The 27601-nt window shown below is 43.7% G+C and overlaps 1 protein-coding gene across 1 annotated transcript in view; it reads right to left on the bottom strand.

Annotated features, from left to right (window-relative positions):
• The window catches only part of KLC2 (kinesin light chain 2), a 1052962-nt gene that overhangs the window by 450469 nt on the left and 574892 nt on the right, over positions 1-27601 (bottom strand). Inside the window, exon 4 of the mRNA XM_044075888.1 lies at positions 22810-23040. Within this exon, the coding sequence (XP_043931823.1) occupies positions 22810-23040 (231 nt within the window). The remainder of the gene's footprint in view (positions 1-22809; positions 23041-27601) is intronic.

Below are 27601 nucleotides of genomic sequence, written 5' to 3'. Positions count from 1 at the left end.
CAAGCGTCAAAGTTTCAAAATCGCGAACGGCTATATAAGCAAATTCTTTCCTTGGGAAAGAATTTGTTGGGCTGTTATTGGGGATTTGCCCTTTCCTCAATGTAGAGCATTATCAGAGTTGGTATATTTAGTTGGGAGGGTTTGGGGACACAGCCCCCCACTATATTTAGGTTGAAAAGTTAATTTTACTTCCAGATGGTCCAGCGAATTCTTTCCCAAGGAAAGAATTCACGAATATGGCTGTTCACAATTTTTAAACTTCAACGCTTAGGTGTCGATCATTAAGCATTTGACAACCTAAGCTGTTGAAGAAATAATACAGACACGAAAAATACTGGTAGCTGAATTTTCTGATTGATATTAGATTCAGAAACTACCTTTGGTAGAAAGGATGGATTGGTCCTAAGAGAAACACTGTCTTTATGAAAAACTTTGTAGAGTGGTTTGCAAGACAAGCTCTGAAGTTCAAATACTCTTCTGGCTGATGTAATAGCCACTAAAAATATTGTTTTCCAAGTCAAAAACTTTAAGTCACTAGTAGCTGATGGCTCAAAAAGAGGCAAAGTAAGGGATTGAAGAACTAGTGTTGGATCCCAAGGAGGAATGGGTTCTTTAACTGGAGGTCTTAACATTAAAGCTCCCTTTAAAAAGACTTTCCAAGGTTTGTGTGACATAAGGGATGATCCATCAAACCCCATGTAAAAGTTCAAGATAGCGACTAGCTGGAACTTTAATTGTTGAGGTAGAGGAACCAGACTGATAAAGGTTAGCAAAAAAATCCAAACCTTTATGGACGGGGGTCATATAAGGATCAAGTTCGTTCATAAGGGCCCAATTAGCAAATCTTTTCCATTTGCTTTAATACAGTTTCTTATATGAAGGTTTGTGATGGCCTACAATTATTTGATGGACAGGGGGGAAAGGGAAGGATGTCTGGCAATCATGGGAATTGGAGAAGCCACGCTGTGAGCTTTAGATGATGAAGGTTCAGGTGAACCAAGCTCTTCGGATGGGACAGCAGATCTGGAACTGGGTCCAGTATCTATGGTTCCCGAAGAAGATGAGGCCAAAGGAAGGGAAACCAAATTTGTCGAGGCCAGAAGGGGCAATTAGGTTTATTGAGTTCTCCGGCCTCCTTGCTTTCCTTAGGAAGTAGGTACCAAGGGAAATGGGAGGAAAGGCATACAGAAGACTGGGGGGGGGGGGGCAATCGTGGAGAACAGCGTCTCTGGGTGACTTCCCCAGAGGGGGATTTAAAGTGAAGTAACTGCCGTAAATTTTGTTCATAGGGGATGCCAAAAGATCGCAGCAAGGTTGGCCCCAGTGACAAAATATTTGTTTCACCACTATAGGGTTGGGAGACCACTCGTGAGGCATGACAGTGGTTCTGCTCAGCTTTTCTGCAATCACACTGGAGCTCCCCGGAATGTGCGTTGCTGTGAGAAAGCACTTGGAAGAAATCGTCCATTGCCAAACTCTGGGGGCTTTTCGATGTGACATTGCTAGACCAGCTATCTGGAATTTTGTAAATAATCAGATGTCATTTGTGACTATAAACATGATACATTTGTAAGACAAGCATATGGAAGAGAACTATATGTTATGTGTATATTAAATTACAGGTGCAGAAGTGTGCGTTGAACAGAGTTTGTACAGTACTGAGCTTCAAGGATGTGTCCACAGTGTACTCTGCTGGAAAATAACAGAAATGTATATAAATTATATACCTGTGCAAATGTATGTTTTAATAGTAGAAGCTGGAATATACAGAGTTAACTTGCAAAACTTTAAGAAAATAAGTTGAAATTGTTTTACTACTGTGTTACCTCTCAGTTTCAGTGAAGCAGACACAATGTCTAGAGCTAGAGTTTTTTCTGTGGTCTTGAAACATAAATAATTACTAGGTTTCAAATGTAAGTGTGTTTTACTGTTTTATGACTTCCAAGTTCTGCAAACATCTGACAGATAGTATTTTTAACACAGACAAGTTAGTTTCTGTTAGCCTTGGAACTGAATGCAGGTGACAAAGAGTGATGTCATCCAAGCTGACCCAGCAGTAATGTTTGATAGTAATTTAAGAACTGTCGCAGAGAGAGATTGTGTGCATTTTGTATTTGTCTTTGGATCTGACAACATCCATTCATCATCATCATCTGCATTTGCCTTGCTAATAGTAAGTAACTAGATTACAGTAATTTCTTTTAGATATAGATAGAAATATAGTAAAGATTAATTTAGATGTTTTATGTATTTATTTGAGACTCTCCTGCAATGCTGTAAAATATTTCCTGTGATTCTGCACTCTGTAATTACTGTGTTGTTTGAGTATTGTCTTGTTCTTTTATTATTTATTATTAAATATATTTAAACCTATCTTTCTGGCTGATATTTGTGAGACATTTAGGCTCTGAGAGTTCTTGCATATGTATTTGGTGACACTGTACAGGCCACTCCTAAATAGCCTTGCAATTCTTGGTCACACTTACCATTTGGATAGTAGTAACATTACACAGTAGGATTGGTCACCCTTTGGTCTTAAGTAGCTGATAAAGAGGGGTTGGAGGCAGTGATAACTACCTTAAAGTCTGGGCAGAAGGGGGCATAGCTAGTAAACCTGTGCCAGCCTTCCCCAAGAGTGTGTGTGTGTGTGTGTGTGTGTGTGTGTGTGTGTGTGTGTGTGTGTGTGTGTGTGTGTGTGTGTGTGTGTCAGCTACTTGGGCAGGGACAGAGAGGTTACTGGAGATCTTGGCTTGACCCCTCAGCTGACAACTTCATCCTTTAGCTGTGCCAATGTGGAGTCTTATTGTGGATCTGCAGAAAGAGAGAGAAACCAGCCCCCAGACTGACCATGATCTCTGTGTGCTCTTAAGGAAAATTGTACTTTACTGTGTGTGTACTTGTCATCCTTACATTGTGCAAGTCCCTCACTGTGGCCAGTGGTGAGGACTGAGGCTCCTTGATTACCAGTTATTGGGCCAGTACAGGGGCATCACATATTAATTGCTGGACAGTGGTGGGATATCCACATCACATATTAATTTGTGAACAGTGGTGAGATATCCACATTACATATTAATTGGTTGACAGTTGTGAGTTAGCTGCATCACATATTAATTGGCCTGTAGTAGTGTGGATACTGAATTCCTGTAGCCTGTGTACAGTGATCATTAAAGGTATTTGTATTCTCAATCAGCCATGCAGTGAACATTCAGAGGTTATACCACAATTGTTTTATTTTTTGTTAGCTTAGTCATGGAGAGAAGGCAAGCATGTCAGCAGAGGAGTATGGCAAGCTGACAAGGAGCCATTTGGCTGAGATGTGCCAGGCTAAAGGACTCATGCATGCCAACCTGACTAAAGCAGACAACTGCAGATTTAGTCACAGCTGCATCAGAGAATAGCAACCAGGAGGGAAATCAAACGAGATGTACAATTCTCAGAAAATGGACAGCTCAACCTTTCCACAGATGACTTAAAAATCCATCTGGAGTTAGAGACATGAGCTATAGGCCAAGCATTTGGAAATAGAGGCATAGCAGACAGACTGAAGAAAATGAGAAACTGCAACATCGGAAGGCTGAGGAAAATGAGAAACTGCAATCTCTAGAAGCTGAGGAGAACGAAAGGCATAGCCAACATGAAAAGGAGATGCTGACTCTTTGCCAGAGTCATGGAGGTAATGGGGAAGGGAGTAACCGAACCCCAGAAGCAACAAAGGTCAATAAATTTCTTCCACAATTTACAAAGGGGGATAATTTTGATAGTTTCATTCATATGTTTGAAAGGGTATGTAAACACTATAATGTTGACCAAGGGCTCTAGGTATGGTTCCTGACCCCCTTTACTCCATGGTAAGGCTGTAACTGTAATTTCTAAACTATCTGATACTGATTGTTTAAATTATAATGTTGCAAAAAACTGTCTTTTAGAATGTTTTAAGTTAATACTTGAAGCTTACAGGAAAAGGTTTCATGAGCATAGACGCAAGGCAGATGAAAGTGTTTGTGAATATATTGCTGAACTAAGCACTTATTTTCATAGGTGGGTGAGTGTATGTCAAGTCACTACTTTTGAAGGGCTGGCAGACCTTTTGGTGAGGGAACAAGCCGTTAGCCCTTTGCCTGAGAACATGAGAATCTGGTTAGCTGACAGATAATGCACTACTGCAGATGAGTTGGGGAAGAAGGGAGACCTACACCTAGCTAGCAGGGCATCACTCCACAGGAAAGGGACACCCAGTGCTGCTCATGGGTCTAAGGAAACTCATGGTGGGCAGCCCAGACTGCCCCAACAGAGTTCGCCAGTAGCAGGAGAAGCCACTAGAGTCCAGGTACACGTCCAGGACCAATGGTTAAATGCTTTAAATGCAACCAGTGGGGCCATGTAGCATACAGATGTCCAGAGAGGCAAGGTTGGGAACAAAAGTTGGCAGAGCCAGTAAGTGGGAATGACAAAATGTCGGCAGTAAGTTGTCTTGAGACAATAAGGGTAGCAAACTACCACAAGAGGTTATATCCTATCTTAGTGAATGGGAAATAAGCCAAGGCTGAGAGAGAGCCTCTGACCTAACCACTGTGAAGCCTGCAATGGTTAAAGAGGAGCACTACTTGCTTGGGCAGTCTACTCCAGTCAGAGCTTTAGGACAGACCTAATTCCAAATACCTTTGGCTAGGGTTCACCTTGACTGTGAGGGTGGAAAAAGAAGCAAGCAAGTAGGTGTGTTGGAGGATATCCCTGCAAATGTCCTGATAGGGAATGATTTTGAAAATGCAGTACCCTGTGTGCATGCAGTTACATGCAGTCAGGCTTGGAGACAAGCATGTGGGTCTGGTAGCCTGGGGGAGACCAAGACAGAACTCATACTTGCAGCCAGGACTGGTGAGGTGGTTACTTCAAGAGAGGGAGCTACCCTGTAGCAGCGAGACTGAAGGTGAGTCACAGCTGCTTGTAGGTGTTGATGTTCTACAAGGGCAGAGGTGAGTAGCAGTACCCAGGCTGACACAAGTCACTGCTGTCAGAGAATACCAGACTTCCTGTAGAAGGGGAGCTGGGAAGGGTTACAAAGACAGAGTTGAGACAGGCTCAGGTCTCGGACCTTACATTACAAGGCCTGAGAGAGGTAGCGAGTGAGGCAGCTGATTCTCAAGAGAAGGGGGAATCTGTATACTGGGACAAAGGGTTACTGTACAAAGAGTGGACCCCTGAGGGAGGGCTAGAGGGTGAGAGAATACAGCAGTAAGTAGTGGCCAGAGCCTACTCTCTGGCACTTCTAGCCATAGCTCATGATATTCCCTTTGCAGGTCATATGCGCATAAAACATACAAAGACATATGCAGAACTTCTATTGGCCTGGGATTTCCAGAAATGTAACAAGATACTGCAGGACCTGTGAGCAGTGCCAAAAGGTAGGCAAGGCAGGAGACCAGGTGAAAGCTACTTTGGTGCCTTTGCCTGTGACTGAGGAGCCATTTCAGATGGTAGCTATGGATTACTGTGGGGTCTCTGAGTACCCCACGTTCCACAGGGAAAAAGTATATCCTAGTGGTAGTAGACTATGCTATCAGATACCCTGAGGCACTGGCTCTGTCCTGCACTGAAGCAGAAAATGTGGCAAATGTTTTGTTAGAGATTTTCAGCAGGGTAGGTTTCCCCAAAAAAAATACTGACTGACAGAGGTGCCAATTTCATGTCAGATCTGCTGGCTTGTCTGTGGAAGTACTGTGGAGGAAGCACCTAAAGACCACCCCCTACCATCCCCAGACTAATGGTCTTTTTGAGACGTTAAACTCTACACTCAAGATGATGCTACAGGCATTTGTAGACCAGTTTAAGTGGGAGTGGAACAAATATTTGCCCCATCTGTTGTTCCTTACAGAGAGGTGCCCCAGGAATCCACAGCTTTTTCACCCTTTGAGTTGCTGTATGGGCATAGGGTGAGGGGACCTCTAGATTTGATTCGAGATGAGTGGGAGGATGGGTGTGAATCCCACAAGGAGTCTGTTGTGGCAAATGTCCTAAACTTCAGGACAAGGCTCAAGGAGCTCATGGGCTTGGCCCAGGAGAACCTGGCAGAAGCCCAACAGCAGGAAAGGGTCTGGTATGACAGGAATGTTCAAACTAGAGCGTGTGCTGTAGGGCAGCAGGTAATGGTTCTCATACCTGTCAGACCCAACAAGCTCTAGGCAGCTTGGGAGGGATCCTACAATGTGATAAGGAAGGATAGTGATGTTAACTACATGGTAGAACTGTTAGGCAGGAGGGAGAGGCCAAAACTGCACCATGTTAACATGATGAAATTTTACCATGATCAGGAGGCCCTTGTGTTGAGTATATGCAGTGGATGGCAGGAGGAGTTTGAGGGGGATTTGGTGACTGATCTCCTCAGTGAGGCTCAGACTGACACCTCGGTGGAAGCGGTAGCAATGTCCCAGCAGCTATCCCCTACCCAGGTTCAAGAAATCAGAGCAGTGTTAGATTTTGGGGGCACGTTCACTGGGAAACCAGGGTGCACCCACCTGGTGCAGCACCATGTGGATACAGGACCCTAAAGGCCCCTTATTCAGGCCCCTTATAGGGTGCCTGAGAGTCAGATAGACTCTGAGGGAGGAGATACAGGAAATGTTGGAACTATGGGTAATTCAGGAGTCCAGCAGTCTCTGGGCCTCCCCAGTGGTATTGGTACCAAACAGGGATGGCAGCTCCAGGTTCTGTGTGGACTACAGGAAATTAAATAGTCACACAGAGTCAGATGCTTACCCCATGCCTAGAACAAATGAAGCCCTAGAGCAGCTGGGTGGGGCTAAGTATCTTACCACTACTGATTTCACAAAGGGTTACTGGCAGGTGCCCTTGCCTCCCTGTGCTAGACAGAAGTCAGCCTTTGTGACTCCTTCTGGCTTGTATGAGTTCACGAAGATGCCCTTTGGGAAGACAAATGCCCAGCAACTTTCTAAAGGCTGGTAGATCACATCCTAGCAGGAGATTTTGCCCTTGCTTACCTAGATGATGTTGCCATCTACAGCCATTCCTGGCAAGAGCACTTTCAGCATGTCAGGGAGGTGCTGGGCGGACTACAGAGGGCAGGGTTGACCATTAAGCCCAGCAAATGTCAGGTGGGTATGGCAGAGGTCTGCTACCTGGAACAAAGTGGTAAGATCAGGTCAGAACCTGCCAAAGTGGAAGCCATTCAGGCATGGCCTGCCCCTGTTACCAAAAAAACAGGTGAGGGCATTCTTAGGGACAGCAGGGTACTACAGAAAGTTTGTCCCAAATTATTAGTGCCATAGCTGCTCCATTCACAGACCTGACAAGAAAAAACAGGCCAAATAAGGTAATGTGGACCCCAACATGTGAGCAGGCATTCCAGAAGCTTAAAGGAGCTTTGGGAGGACCCCTTGTGTTAGCCAGTCCAGATTACAGCAAATAATTTGTTGTGCAGGTGGATGCTTCAAACCATGGGGTGGGGCTATAATTAGCCAGGTTTCCTCAGAGGGAGAAGAGCACCCAGTGGTATATCACAGCCATAGGCTCCAACCCATAGAAGAATGTTATGCAGCTGTAAAAATGGAATGCCTAGCCATACTGTGGGTACTGCAGAAACTTCAGCTTTATCTCTATGGAAGGAAATTCACTGTTGTTACAAATCACAATCTCTTAACATGGCTACACCGAGCTAGCCAGCAAAATGCCAAGTTACTAAGGTGGAACCTAGGGTTGCAAGCATATGATATGACAGTGCAGCACCGCAGTTGGGGTTAGCAATGCCAATGCAGATGGGCTCTTAAGACAGGGAATGAAGTAAGGTATTCCTAGATAAGGTTAACCTTCTCCAGCAAAGTTTCTCAAGGGTCATTTGAAAAACTGGGGGGGGGGGGGGTGACACTGCCACCCCAGCTATCTGGAATTTTGTAAATAATCATATGTCATTTGTGAATATCAACATGATTCATATGCTTGTCTTACAAATGTAACAGAATTATATGTTGTGTGTATATTAAACTACTGGTGCAGAAGTGTGTGTGTTGAACAGGGTTTGTGCAGTACTGAGCTTCAAGGATGTGCCCACAGTGTACCCTACTGGAAAAGAACAGAAATGTATATAAACTATATACCTGTGCAAATGTATGTTTTAATAGTAGAAGCTGGAACATAACTTGCAAAACTTCAAGAAAATAAGTTGAAATTGCTTTACGATTGTGTTATCTCTCAGTTTTAGTGAAGCAGACAACGTCTAGAGCTAGAGGTTTTTCATTTGTCTTAAAACAGAAATAATTACTAGGTTTCAAATGTAAAAGTGTTTGTTTTATGACTTCCAAGTTCTGCAAACATCTGAGAGATATGTATTTTTAACATAGAGACGTTAGTTTCTGTTAGCCTGTGAAGTGAAGGCAGGTGACAAAGAGTGATGTCATCCAAGCTGACCCAGCAGTAATGTTTGACAGTAATTTAAGAACTCTCTCAGGGAGAGACTGTGTGCATTTTGTATTTGTCTTTGGATCCGACAACATCCACTCATCATCATCAACATCTGCACTTGCCTTGCTAATAGTAACTAGATTACTGTAATTTCTTTTAGATATAGATAGGAATATAGTAAATTTTAGTTTAGATGTTTTCTGTATTTATTTAAGACTGTCCTGCAATGTTGTTTTAAAATATTTCCTGTGAATCTGAACTCTGAAGTTACTGTGTTGTTTGTGTGTTTTCTTCCTTCCCCGCGGTTGAGTGGTGTTCAAAAGACATGCGTGAATGGGCATGCCTTCATTGAAGGTTGGGCATCGAGCTGGCAACTCAGCACCATAAAAATCTACTGCCAATCATTAGCGGACCAGAGGTCTGCTGTGGCGACCCCTAACCGGGAAAAGCCGAAAAGACAAACAATAACAACAACATTAAATATACTTAAACCTTCCTTTATTATTTATTATTAAATATACTTAAACCTATCTTTGTGGCTGATATTTGCGAGACATATTTAACCTCAGAGTACTTGCATATGTATTTGGTGACACTGTACACGTCACTCCTAAATAGCCTTGCAAGTCTTGGTCACACTTACCATCTGGATAATAGTAACATTACAAAATAGGATTGGTCACCCTTTGTAATGGCCTTAAATAGCTGATAAAGAAGGGTTGGTGTCAGTGATAACTACCTTATAGTCTGGGCAGAAGGGGGTATAGCTAGTAAACCTGTGTCAGCCTTCCCCAGGTGTGTGTGTGTGTGTTTGTATATAAAGCAAATCTCAAAATGTGTGTGTGCATGTCAGCTACTTGGGCAGGGACATGAAGCACTGGTTGGACAGAGAAGGTGCTGGAGGTCTTGGCTTGACCTCTCAGCTGACATCTTAACCCTATAGCTGTTCCAGTGGGGAGTCTTATTGGGGATCTGGAGAAAGAGGGAGAAATCAGCCCCCAGACTGACTGGGATCCCTGTGTGCTCTTAAGGGAAATTGTACTTTACTGTGTATGTACTTATCCTCCCATTATGTACATCCTTCACTGTTGCCAGTGGTGTGAATTGAGGCTTCTTGATTACTGGGCCAGTGCAGGGGCATCACACTCGACACAATGGGTAAGATTTGGTTCCTCCTTGCTTGTTAATATACCAAACTACCGACATGTCTGTTTGAATTGCTACTATACCCCAGAGGAAGGGCATCTTGGAATGCTTACAATGCTAGCAGCACTGCCCTCATCTCCAGAACATTGATGTGCAAGTTGGCCTCCAGTTGGGACAACGTGCCTTGAACTGTCCTTCCCAGATAATGCTCCCCCCACCCTATCTAGGAAGCATCCATGGTCACTATGGCTTGGGGCTGCAGAAGAATGAATGGTAGACCTGACAGAATAGATCTTGTTTGTAGCGACTGGTAATCACGATTAGGTAAGACAAGGGCTGATGCACGAGAGACCACTGGGAGGCAAGAAGCCACTGCAAGATTCACATGTAATATCTTGCTAAAGGGACAACAGTGACTGAAGCTGCCATTCAGCCTAACACTTGGAGGACTAATCTTGCTGGAACCCTTTTGCTTTGGATAGTTTGGCCGACCTGAGATCTGATCCTCTGTAGTCTTTCTGGTGGAAGTGAACCAACTCTTGTAACAGTGTCCAACCAGGCTCCGATGAATTGTAATTGTTGAGAAGGCTGTAAATTTTACTTTTCGTAATTTACTGTGATGCCTAGAGATGTACAGAGGTGCAGAGTGTAGTCGCTTGCCCATTCTAACTGCCGCCTGGTGGCAGCAGTGAGGAGCCAGTCGTCAAGGTATGGAAAAACTCGAAATCCCTGCAGTCTGAGATGAGCCGCAACCATTGGCATGCATTTGGTGAACACCCTGGGGGCTATGGTGAGTCCAAAAGGCAGTGCTCAGAACTAGAAATGACTGGCTCCCAGCCAGAAGCACAGGAACCTCCTGGAGCATTTGTCCATTTTTATGTGGTAATAAGCATCCTGCAGGTCTACACAGCACATCCAATCGTCTTTTTCCAAAAACAGAAATATCAACTGTACTGACACCATCCGGAACTTATTATTCTGAACTGCCTTGTTGAACTGGTTGAGATCCAAGATGGGTCTCCAATCCCCTGTTTTTTTGGGCACTAAACAGAACCTCGAGTAAAACCCGAACCCTATTTGGTCTGGTCGGACTTTTTGGAGGACTCTTTTTCTCAAGCAGTTTTTGGATTTCTACGATTGCTGCTTCCCTGTGACTGAGTGGAACATCTGGGGTGGAACATCTGGGAGTCTTTTTGGGGTTTTGGATGTATAGACAGTGGGATTTTGTAACCTCTGGATATTCCCTACACCCATGTGTCCAAAGTCATCAGTTGCCAGGCGGGCTGGTGCTCCAGAGGAGGGCAATTGAGCCTCACTTCAGGGGTGCTGCAGGCCACTTCTGCCTCTGGGGCGGTGCCTTCCATAACTTCCCCCTCTTCCCCGTGGAAAGTCTTTGCCAAGTGAATCCTGAAAAGGCCCTTGGGATTTTTTAAACCATGGTCTCCCACTTCTCTGATTCCTAGAGTAAAGTCACTGAGGAGTGGAGAAACGTACACCTATTTTTCACATCTGGCGAGAGTGTCTAACTTTGGGGTCAAAAAGGGAAGATCCTTCAAACACAGCGTTGATGAATGACGCTTTAATTGGTTCTGCAAAATCACACAAGCGCATCCAGGAATGCCTTTTAAAGGCTATGCCTTAACCCACCGCTCTTGTCATCTCTTCAGCTGTGTGGGCATATTAACCTCAAGGACGAGTTAGAAATTGCTTCGAGGGTGGTGAGCTGAGAAGCAACTTTGGTCCCATACCCCTTCAGCTACAGCTCCTGAGAGGGTATCCGAGATCTCTTTGACTAGATCCTTCTGTAACTTTGTAAAGTGCACCACGTAACTCAAGGACCTGAGAGCAAAGGTCAATGAAGTGTAAATGCACTTCCCAAATCTGTCCATAGTCCTAGACTCCTTGTTAGGAGGATGGATAGTAGGACTTTCCTCAGCAAGTTCCTTCTTTGCGGCTGCCGCTATCACCATGGCGTTAACAGGTATGCCTTTTGACTAGTGTTGCTCTTCCTTAGGGGCTGAAGGTATCTGATCACTTCTCTTGGGGATCAGTTCGATGGAGTCAGGCATCTTCCATGCCCACTCAGCGATCAGTTTAATGAGATCATCAGTGTGGGGAGAGATCCAAGAAGTAAAAGGTTGGGCACAAAAAGTCTCCAGGTATACAGACTCCTCTAAAGAAGGTGAGAAGGCTAGCCACCCCTCTGTTTCAGGATTTCCAGGATGTCCCCTGAAGGAAACATCATCAGGGGGTGAACTGGGGGAACCCTTCCCCTTCATCAAAGTTGGTGTCTTTGGTGAAAGACTCCTCCAGGGAGTCTAAGTGCTTCCTCTTGCACTTTTTCTTCACAGGTACTTCCTCGGGGGGATGTTCCAGGAAAGTATCGGAAGAGGAAACCACCAAGGTGGGGCTTTCCTGTGTCTTTTTTGCCCTCTGTCCTAGGGATGAACTCAATGGATGCTCAGGACGAGGAGATGTGGAAATTTGTCCCAATAGACATGGCAGAGACTGTCAGTCCCCAATGGAGGTGGCCTTCTCAATGATTTGGAAAGCCATTCCCCCTTCCCCCGTAGAGGGATGGGAGTCCAGATCCGATACAGACTACTACTTCGGACCTGAGGTCCCACCCCACACCATGCAGGTGACCTCTGAATCAGAAGCCTGGGTCGAGCCTAAGAAGGCCGAAGTACCAAGGGTCATGGATGGCTCTGAAGATAAAAAAGCTGATCCATGCACCTCGGACCCAACCATGGAGTCTTGACCCCGGGAATCCTCTGGTGCTGAAAGGCCAGAGAAACTCAAGGCAGCTCTTGGTACCGGAGAAGAAAGTTGCTACCAGAAACAAGACGGTTGACACCGGGAATGTTGGAATAGAGGGCTCCAATGTCTCAACAGGAGTTGGAGGAGGAAAGTACAGTTGTGTACACTTACCATAAATGTAGATGTTCGAGTGTATTCACTGTTGCAGTAATCACATTTGGGTTATCCCTGCCAGGGTAGCCCTCAGCCAGCCCAAATACCAGAGACTTAGTATTTCTGTGTCGGTTGCTGTTGCTTGAGGACTGATATCAGGTTGTCAGTGGTATAAAGTAAGGCAGCTGACGCCATTACATCAGTTTTTCTTGGCCTAACCTGTCAGGAGCCCCCAAAGTAGGAGGCCAGGTTCTGGTAGACGAACCTCACCAGTGGAAAATAAATACCAATATGTCCCTTGTAAGGAAAGGAGAAAAACAAGGAAGAAAGGCAACAAAAGGAGAAAGAGTAAAAAGGGGGGGGGGGGGTTGACGGAGGAAAACCAGGAGTGCAACAGTGAATATACTCAAACATATACATTTATGGTAAGCATACACAACTGTACTATGTTCTTCGTGTATTACGGTTGCAGTCATCACATTTGGGTAGATTCCCAAAGCTGAGGAAATGGGTGCAGGCAGTCAACCCTGCCCTGGATTTGGAGAAGAGAGGCAGGTGGTAATGCTTGGTGAATGTGTGAACATACGAACCCTTCCCCTTCATCAAAGTTGGTGTCTTTGGTGAAAGACTCCTCCAGGGAGTCTAAGTGCTTCCTCTTGCACTTTTTTTCACAAGTACTTCAAGGGGATGTTCCAGGAAAGTATCTGAAGAGGAAACCACCAAGGTGGGGCAGCTTCCAGGATGTCCCTGGTAGGGACTCCTCTGAGGAAAGCTACAGAGGTGGAGGCTGCTCTGGTGACGTGTGTCCTGACACCCTTCGAGTGAGGCTTACCATGCTGTTTGTAGCAGAAATGAATGCAGTGTGCTATCCATTTGGAAATGGTTTGCTTGGAGATGGCTTTGCCTTCTGCCCCTGTAGCTAAGCTAACCAGCAACTGATCAGACTTTCTGAAGGATTTAGTCCTGTCCAGATAGTATCTGAGCTGTCTGTGTACATCTAGAGAGTGAAGAATCCTTTCCCCCTTGTTCTTGGGATTAGGAAAGAAGGTGGGCAAATGAAAGGAGTGGTTGAGAGCCACAATGGACACCACCTTGGGCATAAAGAATGGGCTAGTTCTGAGGGATACCTGGTCTGCATGGAAGATGAAGGGTTCCACCGCCATGAGTGCTTGCAGCTCAGAGACTCTTCTGGCTGAAATGATGGCCAGTAGGAAGGCCGTCTTCCAGGAGAAAAATTTTAGCTCTGCAATAGAAGCTGATTCGTAAGGAGGCAGCGTGAGCTTTTCCAAGTTAAGGTCCCAAGCTGGTGTTGGTGCTCTTCTGGGGGGCCTCAAGTTGCTAGCCCCACTGAGGAACTGTTTGATCAAAGGGTGTGAGAAAAGGGGCTGCTCAGTGGGAAAATGAGCAGCAATAGCAGAGGCATGAATTTTTATAGAGGAGAAAGAGAGACCACTGTGTAGTAGGTCAGCTAAGTAATCCAGGATGAGAGGGATGGAGGGCTGTGCCATATTGGCCTCCTTAGTCTGGATTCAGGTGCAGAATCGTTTCCATTTATCTGCATAAGACTTTCTGGTGCTAGGGCGTCTGGCCTCATGGATAACATCCAGAACCTGTTTACTGAGGATGGCAGATTAGTTCGGGGTTAGGGAATAAGCCAAGCTGCCAAACTGAGTGTCTGCAACTGTGGATGCATGAATTCCCCTTCCCTCTGGGTTAGGAGGTTTGGAATCTGAGGAAGATGCCATGGAGGCAGTGGGGACAGGCTGCACAGTAAGGGGTACCAGGGTTGACGGGGGCCAGTCTGGAGCTATAAGAATGGTCCTTGTTTTTTCCTCCCTTATTTTGAGCAGTACCCTGGGGATGAGAGGTACGAGAGGAAAGGCATAGACCGAGAGGTTGACCCAGGGGAAGGAGAGGGCATCAACTTTTCAAGCCATGCAGTGATGCTCCCTAGTGCAGAATTTGCTGAGCTGATGGTTGGTGTGGGAGACAAAGAGGTCGACCTTCGGGGTTCCCCATTTCTGAGTTATTAGGGTGAAGATACTTTTGTTGAGCTGCCACTTGTGTGGGTCCAGAAGGTTTCTGCTTAATTGGTCTGCCAGGGAGTTGAGAGAGCCTGGTATGTATCGTGCTAACAGGTGTGGTTACATGGAAGAAACCGTGAGCCAAAGGGTCATGGCCAGCCGGGTCTATATTAGAACGTCGAAATTTCATTATTTCGAATGTTCTAACATCGACCCCTATTCAGCGAACGCTGAAAATAGTGAAACGACAGATAGCCACATTTTTTTCTTAGGGAAAGAATTTGGTTGCCCGTTTCTGTCGATTCGCTATTTTCAGTGCTGTGGTGGAAAGTTACGAGTCGGGTTCAGGTAAGTGTGCGATTGGGCATGGGTTATGTGAGTTAGGGTTAGGGCGCGAGGGAGGTATGTGCACGATTGTGTGGACGTGAGGGTTAGGGAGGGTTAGGAGAGTTAGGGTTACAGCGCGGGTGAGGTGAGTGTGCGATAGTGACGGACCTTAGGGTTAGGGTTTGGGTTAAGGTAAGTGGATAGTTAGTGGTGTTTGTACAGTTTGGTGTAGGGTTAGCTGCAAGATTTTGGGTGTACGTGTGTGGATTGCTGTTTGTTTGGTGTGCTTGTGTTGTGTGTATGCGTTCAATGTCAGCGTTTGCTGAATAGGGGTCGATGTTAGAACATTTGAAATAATGAAATTTCGATGTTCTAATATAGACCCTGGCCAGCCTACGTAGAGGGTAGGATTGAGTCCCTCCCTGCTTGTTGATGTACCACATCACAGTGGTGTCTGTCTTGATCAGGAGAACCCCTGGAGAGAGAAAGGGTTTGAAAGCTATCAAGGCGTGCTGCACAGCCATCATCTCTTTTTGGCTGATGTGCAGGGGGATTTGCTGTGGGCTCCATTGGCCCTGTATGCACCTGCCGTCCAGGTGTGCACCCCACACATAGTCTGATGCATTTGTGGTGAGGGTCTGGGCAGCGGGGGTGGGGAGAAGGGCAGTCCCTTGTGGGAGCATGCTGTTGCCCACCAAAGAAATTCCTTTCTGAGGCAAGGAATTCAAGGTAGAAGAGTTTCCAGGTCTTGAGTGTGTTGACACCAAAGGCTATTTAGGTAGCACTGAAATTTCCTCATATGCAGTCTGGCATACGGAATGAGGAGTATGCAAGATGCAATGAACCCCACAGCTTGCAGGATCTTCCTTGCAGAAAGGTGGGGTCTGATGGCCAGTTGAGAGAAGTAGGCTGACAGGAAAATTTGTTTGTCTCGTGTAAGGTATGCCATCTGGGATGCTGTGTCTTTCCCAGGAAGATTATCCTTTGGGTGGGCACCTGCTTTCATTTATTTTCGTTGATTGTGTATCCTAGGGAGGTTAGTAGGCTCTTTACAAAGGCCAGGTGCTTGAGCAGCTTTTCCTGGCTGTCTGCCTAAATAAGGCAGTCTTCTAAATAGGGGCAAATATGAATATTTCTTTGGCTGCAAAAGGCAATGGCCGGAGCCAGGCATTTTGTGAAAAATCTGGGAGCAGTAGATAAGCCAAAGGGAAGCGCAGAGAACTGAAAGTGTTGAAATACTGCCCTGAAGCCGAGATGTATTCTGCATGATTCCCAGATAGGAATGTGGAGGTAGGCCTGTTTTAGCTCCAGGGTGGCTAGCCAGGCGTCCTTGGAGAGCATGGATAGCAGCTGCTGGAGGGTGAGCATTTTGAATTTTAGGATCACCGGGAAGGTGTTTAGAATGGATAGATCGAGAATGGGACACCAAGTGCCCTCCTTTTCTGGGTACCAGAAAAAGTCTGGAGTAGAAGTCTTGGCCTATCTGTTCTGCAGGAACGTGCTCTACTGCCCTCAAAGAGAGCAGGGAATGGATTTGCTTTTGAGCCTCTGCTCACTGAGTTGGTGGTAGATCTGGAACCCTTTTGGGGTTGGAGAGATGTGGAAGGAGCATTTGTATCCCTGAGACACAATGTTCAGAACCCATTGGTCCTTGGTAATGGTGGCCCAGGTGCTTAAGTGAAAGGAGAGTTTTCGTCCTAGGGGTAAGTGAAGGTGGGCAGAGGAGTGGTCGCATTGTGAGTTCTTACCATAAGGGGGTGGCTTAGAACTCCCTGGTTATGAAGTGGAGGTAGTTCACTGCTTAGATCTCTGCATTCAATGGGGCTGCTGTCTGGGGGGTCTGCTACCACGGGGCCTAGGCTGGGCCTGTTTACTCGGAGCAGAAAAGGACCAGTGTTTGGATGGACAATGTCTGTTGAACCTAGGGGGCTGGACCTGTAAGAAATCTTTAACTGTTTGCTAGATTTTGCTTTTTCTTCCATCTTTTTTAAGACCTCTTCTGCCTTAGTGCCAAATAAGTTATCTTTGTGCAAGGGGGAAATCCAACAATTTAGATATGACATGGTCTGGCGGGGGTTGTTCCTTAAGCCATGCATGTTTTCTAATGACAGATCCAGTGACTGCTGCCCTGCAAGAAGCTTCCAGGGCATCAAAACCACAGTGCAAAGTGTGTTTAGTTACTTGACTTGCAAAATGCATTAAGTCTTGTACATTTTTAGATTCTGCCCAAGCAGGAAGGGAAGACATTTTTAGTTTAAGGAGTTCCAAGGCATGTTGCTGATATTTAAGCATATGGAACTGACAATTTACAACCCTAATAGCAAGAGTAGCTGAGGTGTATACTTTTTTACTCTATCTAACCAATGCTTGCGAATGCCTGTCTGAGGGGGTGGGATTCTTAGCAGAGGTTGCTTTAATCCCTTTAGGCCCTTAGGAAATTACCCCAGGGTCAGCTGTTAGATTTTTTAAAAATATATTTGTGTGAGTCAGGGACTCTGTAGTACCTGTCTAGTTTTCTGAGAGCAGGAGGTAGGGCATCAGGAGTCGAGCTGGATTCAAGGAAATCATCCACCACATCCAGAACTGGGGGGGTGGGGGGGTGTGGCTAAGGGTCTGTGCTGCGGAAGACCTAGGAATTCCCAGAGTCTCAATTTTGACTGAGGGTAGTCCTGACTCTCTCATTGGAAATGCTCCCTTAAAGTTTGCAGGGTTTCCCCAAAGGAAACGTCCTCTGGGGGAGAGGCTGAAGGAATGGATTCCTCTGCATTAGAATCCTCATAAGTGGAGAGGGGTTGCATGTCTTCATAGTCAGACGCATCAGATTCATCTGACTCTTCTTCAGACAAAACTACTGGGGACACATCTCTTTTCTTTTTTGAGGGGGGTAGCTTGGCTTCCCCTGATCAGCATGATAAGGTCCTGACATTTTAAGCATTTTAGACTGAGGCAAGGTAGCAAGTGCCTGAGAGTGGGTAGTCAGTTTTTTCGGTGTGGTTCGAACCCTGGGCCTATGGAACTTGGTTGTTTTCGAAAGAACGGTAGTCGCAAAATAAGTCAGTTTGTGTCGAGATTCGGTGGTTCAAAGGACTTCCTCGGAAGCAGGTGCCTGCTAAGCGGCTCCGGACCCATCCAAGGTAGAGACGACCGCAGGATCCATAGTCGAAGAAGAGTTTTGCGGCATACCATACTCCCCAAAGGTCTCAGTAGCAGCCTGCAAATCAACTGAAGTGGGCATCAGGGGCTGCAAAAGCATCTCACTGACTAGCTTAATGGAAGCTAGTAGGTCTGGACCTGTGCAGTCTGTCTCTGTCTTTATCTTTATGTTTTTTTGGAAGATCTGCTGTCGGACGGCTTACCGAAGCCATATTGGAATTTGAGGACTGTAAAGAAAAATATCTGGCTACAATAAGGGCCCAATGATGGATAGTTCTGGCGTTAAAGCACAGAAGTGACAATGGGGGACATCGTGGTCTGGGCCTAGACTAGTGACGCAGTAAGAGTGGAAGTCTTAGTGTGGTATTTGCTTTTCACAGGCGAGCAATTATTAACTTTTTCTGACATCGGTTAGTGCAATTTGGAAATGAAAACTCAGGTAGCAGCCGACAGGCACTCGTGCGAACTGCTTCTGCTTCGGGCTACACGGCAAGAAAGACTGATGCAATGGCATCGGCTGCCTTACTTTATACTACTGACAACCTGACATCAGTCCTCAAGTGACAGCAACCGATGGAGAAATACTAAGTCTCTGGTATTCGGCCTGGCTGAGGGCTACCCTGACAGGGATAACCCAAATGTGATGACTGCAACAGTGAAACAAGAAGAACATCGGGTGATGTCATAGTTGCAGTGGTTCTGATGCCAGCTTGGCAAGGAACCGAAGACAATCCCTTCACCATCAGGAGCTGATCCACCAGTTTCATGAAGTCAGCTTCAAAGAGACTCTTAGTGGAATGAACCAAGGCAGTCGAAGGATACCTAGGAGGTCTCACATCGAGGAATGGGCTTGGCAGTCTGTCCTTGAAAGGATCTATCGATGACGAGCATTTGAATTTTGGAATAGAAATAAGCTCCAACCACTCTGGCACCGAAGTAGTAGTAGTCTGAAACAAATTTTTTAGGTGCCGAATCAGGTTTTCCATTCGGTGCCGTGGAACTCTTCGGCCTTTTTTTAGAGGCAGAAGATGAAGGATGATGTGCTGGCTTTTGTTCTGGACACAGAAATAGCCTCTCCAAAATCAGCCTAAGAGTCCTTTCAGAATCAACTTATTCTTCCGTTCTGTTAGCGTCCTAGTAGTAAACTCATGGCAAATTGAACTGTCTTGGAGGTGGACTTTGCCTAAACAATAAACCCAAAGGGTATGCCCATCGGAATTGGGCATCCTACCCTGACATTTTAGACACCCTTTGAATCCCGAGGTGCCCTTTAAAGACTTGGCTGAAGAATCCGACTTCTCAGCCATAACTAACAGCAGGTTATAGCTACACACACGCACGCTGAAAGGATGGAGAAAACTTTTTTTTTTTTTTTTGAAAAAGGAAGAAATACAAACAATGGTACAAATAATTACCTTAAAGGTAAAAAGAGATACCAGCAATGGTATCAACAGAATGACTACCAACAATAGTAGAGAAAGTGAAAGAGACACACTCACGCTAAAGGGAATAACAAGAGAAGCGCGTAGAACTATAGACTAAAAATAGAATATGAAGACAAAAAGGGATAATTAAAAGGGGAAAAAAAATTTTTTTTTTTTTTTTACTAGCCAAAGCTTGAGAGTGGTCGTACATGTCTGACACAAAGTGGCAAATGAGTTCTGAGGCAATTCTGAGAAAAGCATTATGGGTAAAAGCCTAGCTTGAGAGTTTGGAAGGCACGAGCTGAAATAAACGGCTGAGTTGGTTGGGAGGCTCAGAACTGAGCCCACAGTCAAGGATTATGTGAAGACTGACAGCATGAGATGCAACAGTTAAAATGTCATCACTGCAACACGAAAATATAAAAGCATTTTTCTAATTTGATATACTACCCTATGCATATGCATTATAGCATTATATATGATTCAGAATAAATGATAGTAAAGCAAAGAAACCATATAACATTTAAAATAGCAGAAATGTACTTCATTAAACAGGGGGTTCTTAAGTTCGCAAAGTTCATAGGCAGTTCCTGTGCATGGAGATTATTTTATAGCCTAGTCCAGTTTCTCCACAGATACTACACAGGAGTCTATATCATTACCTCGAAACACCATCTCGTTGAACACCTAAACATCGACACCCAATGAGCAAAATCCGAAAAGCACAAACGGCCACTTCTGCAAATTTTTTCATTGGGAAAACAATTTGCCCTTTTCTCCAATGTAGAGTGATCTCGGAGTTGGTATATTTAGTAAGGGGTGGGTGTGGGGGGGGCACACCCCCCCCCCACACACACACAACTAGAGTTTGAAAGTTTGTTTTCCTGTTGGTCAGCCAAGTTAATTTTTTCCCAGTTAAAACATTTGCAGAAGTGGCCGTTCGTGCATTTTGGATTTCGCTCATCAAGTGTCAATGTTTAGGTGTTCAAAGAGATGGTGTTTCATTAATATAAACCCCCCTCCACAGCACTGTCTGGTCAAGTGATTTGTTTACAATTGCACAGTAGATAAATCAAGACTGATGGAATGAAACCCTGGACTTCAGAAAGCAGCTCACCGACAGCTTACAGTTTTAACCCTCAATGCTAACTGCCTTGACTGATGTAACCTATGATACTGTTTCTTTACTGCATTGGCACCATTACAGTGTTCATGGTACTAGTATGTTAGCCACAAGGTCTGGTTTCCTGTTCATTACTTCACAGTCTGACAAGTATAGCTAAGAGAGATACCACCCTATCATTTTATATCCATCTTTTAAATTCTAAGATTTTAAGCTTAAACATTACATGGAAGTGAAGCTGGACAGCAACCATCATCTTTAGGGAAATTAGAGTGCACCCACTCCTTGGCCAAGCTCATGTATATATAGTATTGGGCCTTTTCCCATGTGACACTCCTGTGCCAGGAATTCTAAAGCCATGCCCAAGAATGGACAAAACTACCTCAACCATGCACTGTTATAATTTCCTGGCTGCTCTTCCCAAGATATGGTATTCCAGTTATGTTACTAAAATCCAGATTATCTGGGAGGGAGCAAGGACTTCATCCCTCTAGACCAGTCAGCTGTCCATCTGAAATTACAGTCTTCACCAATGACAGCAGAAGTACAAGCAGCATAGTAGGACTCTAATCCATCTCTCAGACATGCCCCACGGTGACAACATTTTGGTTCTCCTGCAGCATCCTGTACTAACCTAGGAAAGGTTATTGCTTATAGGTCAGCAAGGACAGCCCATGAGGCATCATTACCTCTGAAGCACCATGATGCTGAGCATTAACAAACTGGGTGCAGCTCCTACAAAATAAAAATGGAAAAACAGTGGTATTAAATATGCTCTATAAGTCTTCTAACTGCCACGTCATGAGCTTTCAAACTAAGCAGGCATGTTCTCGTCCCTGGTAGGCTGAAGGATAATGAACGTTTCCATGTTGCAATAAGAAAGCTCACAGACAGCTAAAGGAACATCCTGCCAACATAAAAATAAATGTAGTGGCTGCTGAGATGACAGTCTTAAGTCATTCTAATAGTAGTTACTGGCATGAATGAAGCAGCAGGGTTATGACATCAAAAGTGGAACAAATGAAGATGGATCTTCTCCAAGCACTAGAAAAGTTTTCCTTTGACAACTCAGTCAGAGACCGACAGAAACTTCAACTCTACACCCATAGAAATCAAAGGTGTGTAATGTAGCAAAATCAAAACATTTAAATATTCAATCAGAGGGTCTATATCAGAACATCGAAAGATTAAAATCGCAAATGCTTTAAAGAGCGCAAATGCCGGACCTCAAAGTGCTTTTTTTTGAGATTGCAGTACAGTGAAGATCAGAATATCTGCCCTTTCCTCACTGTTGTGCGATCTCGGAGATGGAATATATATTTAGCGGGGGTGCCCCCTACAATAATGAGTTTGAGGTCCGGCATTTTTGTTCTTTAGAGCGTTTATGATTTTAATCATTTGATGTTCTTGTATAAACCCTCAATCAGCTCATAGTGACAAGTCAGGGACAGAAAGTCTGATGACGTGGATACCTTAACACTAAAGGCACTACTATTCCTTAAAAGTCATTTGGCCATATTCTGAAGCAAGTCGAACAAAAAATATTTGGAATTGGGTATAATCTCCTTACCATACCCAATACAACATTATAGTTTGTGATGCAAAAAGTGTGTTGTTTATGTATTTTGCTTAGAAGGACAGCTCCGTGAAATTTCTTCTCAGAGCTGAAAATCCCTGCCATGACATGATAAAAGACTCAACCCACAATGTCTCACTACCCAAACTTATATACAAGCTATGGAATTTGTCATGATAAATGTATCAGTAGTGGCTACTTACTTCTTAGAAAGGCAAGTTAACAATTAGTTCTTGCAGGTGGAACACCTTACATTGAAAATTAACAAGTGATGATGAAGTAGTGAAAGCACAATGTAAGAATTTGCTCAACTAAGGAGATAAAGTATTTTTCTTACTCAACACCTAATATTCATATGTAAATCATTGTCTAGTACCTACCATCACATCATTCTGTGGGTGTGACTACAGCGAAAAAATTAGTAAACAGTAAAGCTAAAAAAATGCATCAAGCAACACACTCAAACCTTGGTCTTTTTTTTTGAAAAATAAAAATCACTTTTGACTTTAACAGGAGTACAACAAAGAAATAAAATTAATCGTAAAACAAGGGTGCTTCTGAAAGTGACCAATAGGTTCATATGGAGACAAACTTTCTATCAGTTAGTACATGACAGAAATATGAAGATTAGGTCCTGGGATACAGAATTTAAACTAGCTGGCATAAAGAAAGATGGCATTAGTATGCAGTATTTAGTGTTCCACTCACAGCAGGAGAGACATCTTCATCAAACTTCTTGATCTGGTTCATAAACTCTAGGTGTTTCTTCTCCTCTTCCAGCTGGGCCACTGTCTGTTCACTGCGCTGCAACTTCTGCTGGGTGTTCGCCAACTCATCCCGCAGCCACTGGTTCTCCTGGACCAGACGCCGCACCTGAGCCCGCAGTTTCTGTTTCTCAGATTCCACAGCGCTCAAGTGACTTGACAAAGCGATTAACACCTGTAATGAAAAGAAAAGAAATGTCAGATTAGTGTAACACAGTTCACCTAAATAATTAGTCTTGTTCACTAATGATACCTTCTTGAATTTGTCAAGGGGGTCTGAAACAGGTAAACTAAAGAACACACTGTAAAGATATAAAGCTTCTGCAGTGGATCAGTACACAGAAGCTATCCTAGCAGGGTAAGTGAACAGATTAGGAGGAAAGAGGCTGTTAGCCATTAACAAGGGGAGAGCAGTGGATGGGCAAATACCTCTTAACATTTGGCAGAATCCTAGATCAGGTTTCATGCACTTTATTACCATTTGTCTCGTATGGGAAATGGGAGGGGTTTCTGCTATGTCGAGCATCCCAGAGTTCTGACCAAGAGTTTTTCTGAAGACAGGTAAAGTACAAGGTAAGGCATCTGCAGGACGGCATGTGCATTTTTCCTCTACAGACATTAATTCACTTCCATCAATGCATAACATATATTGGAGTAAGGCATACATTAAAACATCTTCTCAAACTGAAGAACGAGTGCACCTAGAATCCAAAGGCCAACCACTCACTCTAAAAAGAAAAAATGAACAGTCTAGAGCAAAAAATGTATGCATATGCAAAGAAATATCTCATTCATCTGTTTTACAGGTTTAAGACTAATTAACAACTTGTATCTAATTCTTAAAAGAGTTATGTTACAGGAGTTTACTTACTTACTGAAATTTTACAGTTAAAACCTCCTCTTGCCACAGTGGTATTTCCCAGTTATTAGGATCCTAGGTCCAACCCTTGATGAATGAAATAAGCAATGACATCACTGTAGGGTGTTCCAAGTCCTCCCCTTCTTGTGTGGTTCCTCCCACAACTTTTAAGAGTTGTCATCACCAGCTTAGAATCAAACCCATGTCCCTGGCACTGGCCTGCTCATTAGACTATTCTAATGGATATGTTGTAATTCCATATTAACAGATGTCCACTGGTTTTATGGGCTGCTTTCACTCCAGCATTAGAGATTATTTATTTTTTAAGACTTACTTTACATGCTTGCTGCTTTTTCTCATGATGTCCACCCTTTCTTTCATGTTCCAACTGATTTTGCTCATGTTTCTTCTGACACTAGATACCTCACACACTACTTTCAGAGCATCAGTCTGCCTATCCTCTAATATCAGAGCTTCAAGCTGACGGTACAGACCTTGTTACACCCAAGTCCATCTCCCTGCGGCTTGTACTGATCCACATATCATGTACTTCAGGTACATGTTCCTGCACCTTTATGACTTTGAACTTATGGAATTCTCTACTCTGGCAAGGTTAAACAGTCTGCATCTTTGCCATAGTTTTAAACCGTGTTTAAAAAATGTCCTATTGCAGGAAACTTACAGCCTTGATAAACGTTTGTAATTACAGGCCTAAAAACGTCTTAGTAATTGTTTTTTATAGTATGTGCAGTGTTTCTATTCATCTACTATATAAAAGGTTATTTGATCAGAGTTTGACATTCCACCAGCTGGAACCACGTCTCCCATGTTCTCGCACCCCCACCCCTAGGATGGGTGAACTATCACATGCTGCTCATTCCCATCTTCCCCACCTGGCACCTCCAGCATGATCTGCTAGTCAAACTTGGATTTTCTTGCCAGCAGACAGGGCTTTATCCCCTCCGCGTCACTGAGCATGTGTCAGTGTCAAAATTCTATATCAATTTCAGGACTTCTGGTAAAGTTTCTGCCATGACAAGTTGCTGAAATTGTTACTAGGTCTAGGACACGCACATCCACTTAAACTATCCAATAAATCCTGCAATGAGATGGCCTGCAAACAAAAACAGAATTTAAATTTTAATTACATACAAAGAGAGCAAAATCAGTAAAGACCAAGATGTTGGGTACCACTATTTAAGCTACAGACTTGTTTATGTTGAAGACCATGAGTCCAGTTTAGGAATAACCCTGTAGAAGTTTCTAGCTAGAGATTAATTCAGATCAAATAGTTAATAAAAACTCAAAATAATTCTAAAAGAGCTGGTAAAATTAATACTAAGTTCATATAATATTTCAACAAAACAAAAAAACAGAGCAGACTGGTGTATTTGTGGTGGCAAAATCCAAGACTGAGGCCAGTACTGTCAAATTCTGACACTTCAGAAAAACAAAAAGCAGAGCAAGGCACAATAAAATGAGATTGACAGGCATTCAAGATACTGCTGTAAAATATCATTTCTTTGAAGGATTTATTTAAAAAAAAAAAACAGGGATATAAGCAAACAAATTGACTACACACACGAAGACTTCACACACAGTACAATATCCGTCAGCTGTCCCCAGTTTCACAGAATATCTCTGATTTAGTCTCATACTTTTGGTGTGTTCCTACTGCGGTGGTGGTGCTGCGGTAGCGTTGTCGCCTCATAGCAAGACGTTGTCCCATTCGATTCTCAGCTAGAGCGTCTTTTGTGTGGAGGCATACGTGAATGGGGCGTGCCTTCGGTGAAGGTTGTGCGTCAGGGCTGGTAACCCGGTACATAAAAATCCCCTACCAATCATTAGCAGACCGGAGTTCCGCTGTGGCAACCCCTAACCGGGAAAAGCCGAAAGACACTCATAAAAGGTTTGGTTTCTCATAAATAATTGAGGACTACAGTGAACAGTGACAGATATTTCAGTTTTAGACTTCATATTCTTCAGAAAATCCATGCTAATGCAACACTGTTATTTAAAAATGTCCTAAGTCTATGGCAGTAACATTTAAAATCTATCCCTGATTTTCAGCTTTTGCTCCTCATCATTTTTACCTTCGTCTCCAGATTCTCATGTCAAGAAGCTGACAGATATACTTCAAAATGTCAAGCCAAGGCAGATTTCTTTAAACTGGCTACTTTTAGACATAAAAATAAAATGGTGAGCTTCTTGTGGGCTCATTATATCCTTTAAATATCAGGATACTAGATAAAAAAGTCCCGATTACACAATAACTTCACAATTCATTTACTGTTACTATAACAATGGGTATCAAAATAAAATGCACCTCTTGGGGTAGTCAGCTGAGCTGTAGGGTTTTTTTTTTCCACAGAGGCCAAGAAAACCTTCACTTCACAAAAAGCACCAACATCATCTTTAGTTGTAACTAGGGGACTAATGTCACTCCACCAATACCACTGATGACTCCATTCAATTTCAAGTGCTTGCACTGATGGAAAAAGAAATTAAGAATGTAAAATATTTTTCTTTAGTGGGAAACTTCAAACTCTGGTCAAGAAAAGATTTAATGAGAAAACAATGTAATTTGTGTAATCCCACTCCTTACTCTAAGATTAAGTACAGAAGGAATGTAGAATGATTCTATAAATGATGGTTAAAGACAGATGTTTTCTGAGGTCTTGCTAAAATAACATTCATTCTTTTAGCACCTACCCTCATATTATGGTAGGTTTGTTGATAATTAAGACAACCACTGAGGCACAGTACCAAACGTGTTATACACAACAAAGCAATAAAGAAGGCAGCAACCCACACAGTCACATTCAAGTGTATCTTTACACTACGCGATTACAACAACCAGCAGGGGACCTGGAGAGGGAAGGGGATATAGGAAGCAGGAACACCAGGAAAATCACTGTAATAATGAAAACGTACATTTTCCATGCATGTTGACCATTGGCTTTAATACCGATGAGGACTGCATGAAGCTAGCCTCATCTGGGTGTTAACATTAATTTTTTTTTTTTAAAACATACAACGAAGTACCGTCTGTCTTGTAAGATAAGGAGGCAGAAGAAAGAATAAGAGAATATTAAACATCAAGAGATAATAAAGAATCCTCATTATTAGGCTAATATTATTAGCAGGAGGACAACATGGAGCTGACAGAACTACAGCTATTGCAGTCAAGATCAGCTTACTGATCACACCCAGAAGAGGTTGGAGTTGCATAACACAGGGCAATCATGACACCCATAATGAACAAGTCTGTCAAGACCACCATTTGATCATGCCAATTAAATTATTTTTTAAAGATGACAGTGTAAAGAATTAACCAGAAGATTACCCTACGTTATAAATGCTAAGGGAACCTGTTTAGTAGTACATTTCATCTGGTGACAGGTACAAGTAGTGGGATGGTTTAGGCCAGGTGGTAACATGTCAGCCAATTATGTTTTAGAAAGGGTGATACAGCATAACAAAAGGTTTCCGTCCTTCTGCTCAGTTTTTGAGGTAAAAAAAAAAACAGATATAATGACAAAAAGGTGCAGTTGCACTGTGTTGCTCTGCACTTTCAGACTGAGAGGTAACCACCAATTTGTTGATGATCACAGTCAGGGCACTAGTCCAGAAATCAAAAAAGTTTCTGCTTTGCAGCCATAACAGGATACCTGTATTGGCACTAGTGCACCAACTCCCTTCAATTAATATAGCCTGGAAACTCCTTGCACTGGTATTCTTGGCAAAAGTTTAGTACAGTGCACAGGAGTTCATGCACAGGATAAAACACAGGGAAGTGGATACCAACAAATATAATGTGGGAATGGTGGTGCAAGCAGAAGAGGCCATCCTCAAAGAATGTAGTGTAGGCCTACAG

This window comes from Protopterus annectens, chromosome 6.part1, assembly GCF_019279795.1.
Source record: "Protopterus annectens isolate FY-2018-M chromosome 6.part1, PAN1.0, whole genome shotgun sequence".
Taxonomy (NCBI): Eukaryota; Metazoa; Chordata; order Ceratodontiformes; family Protopteridae; genus Protopterus; species Protopterus annectens.
Note: the sequence above shows the minus strand (reverse complement) of the source record. Positions and strands in the feature narration are given on the sequence as shown.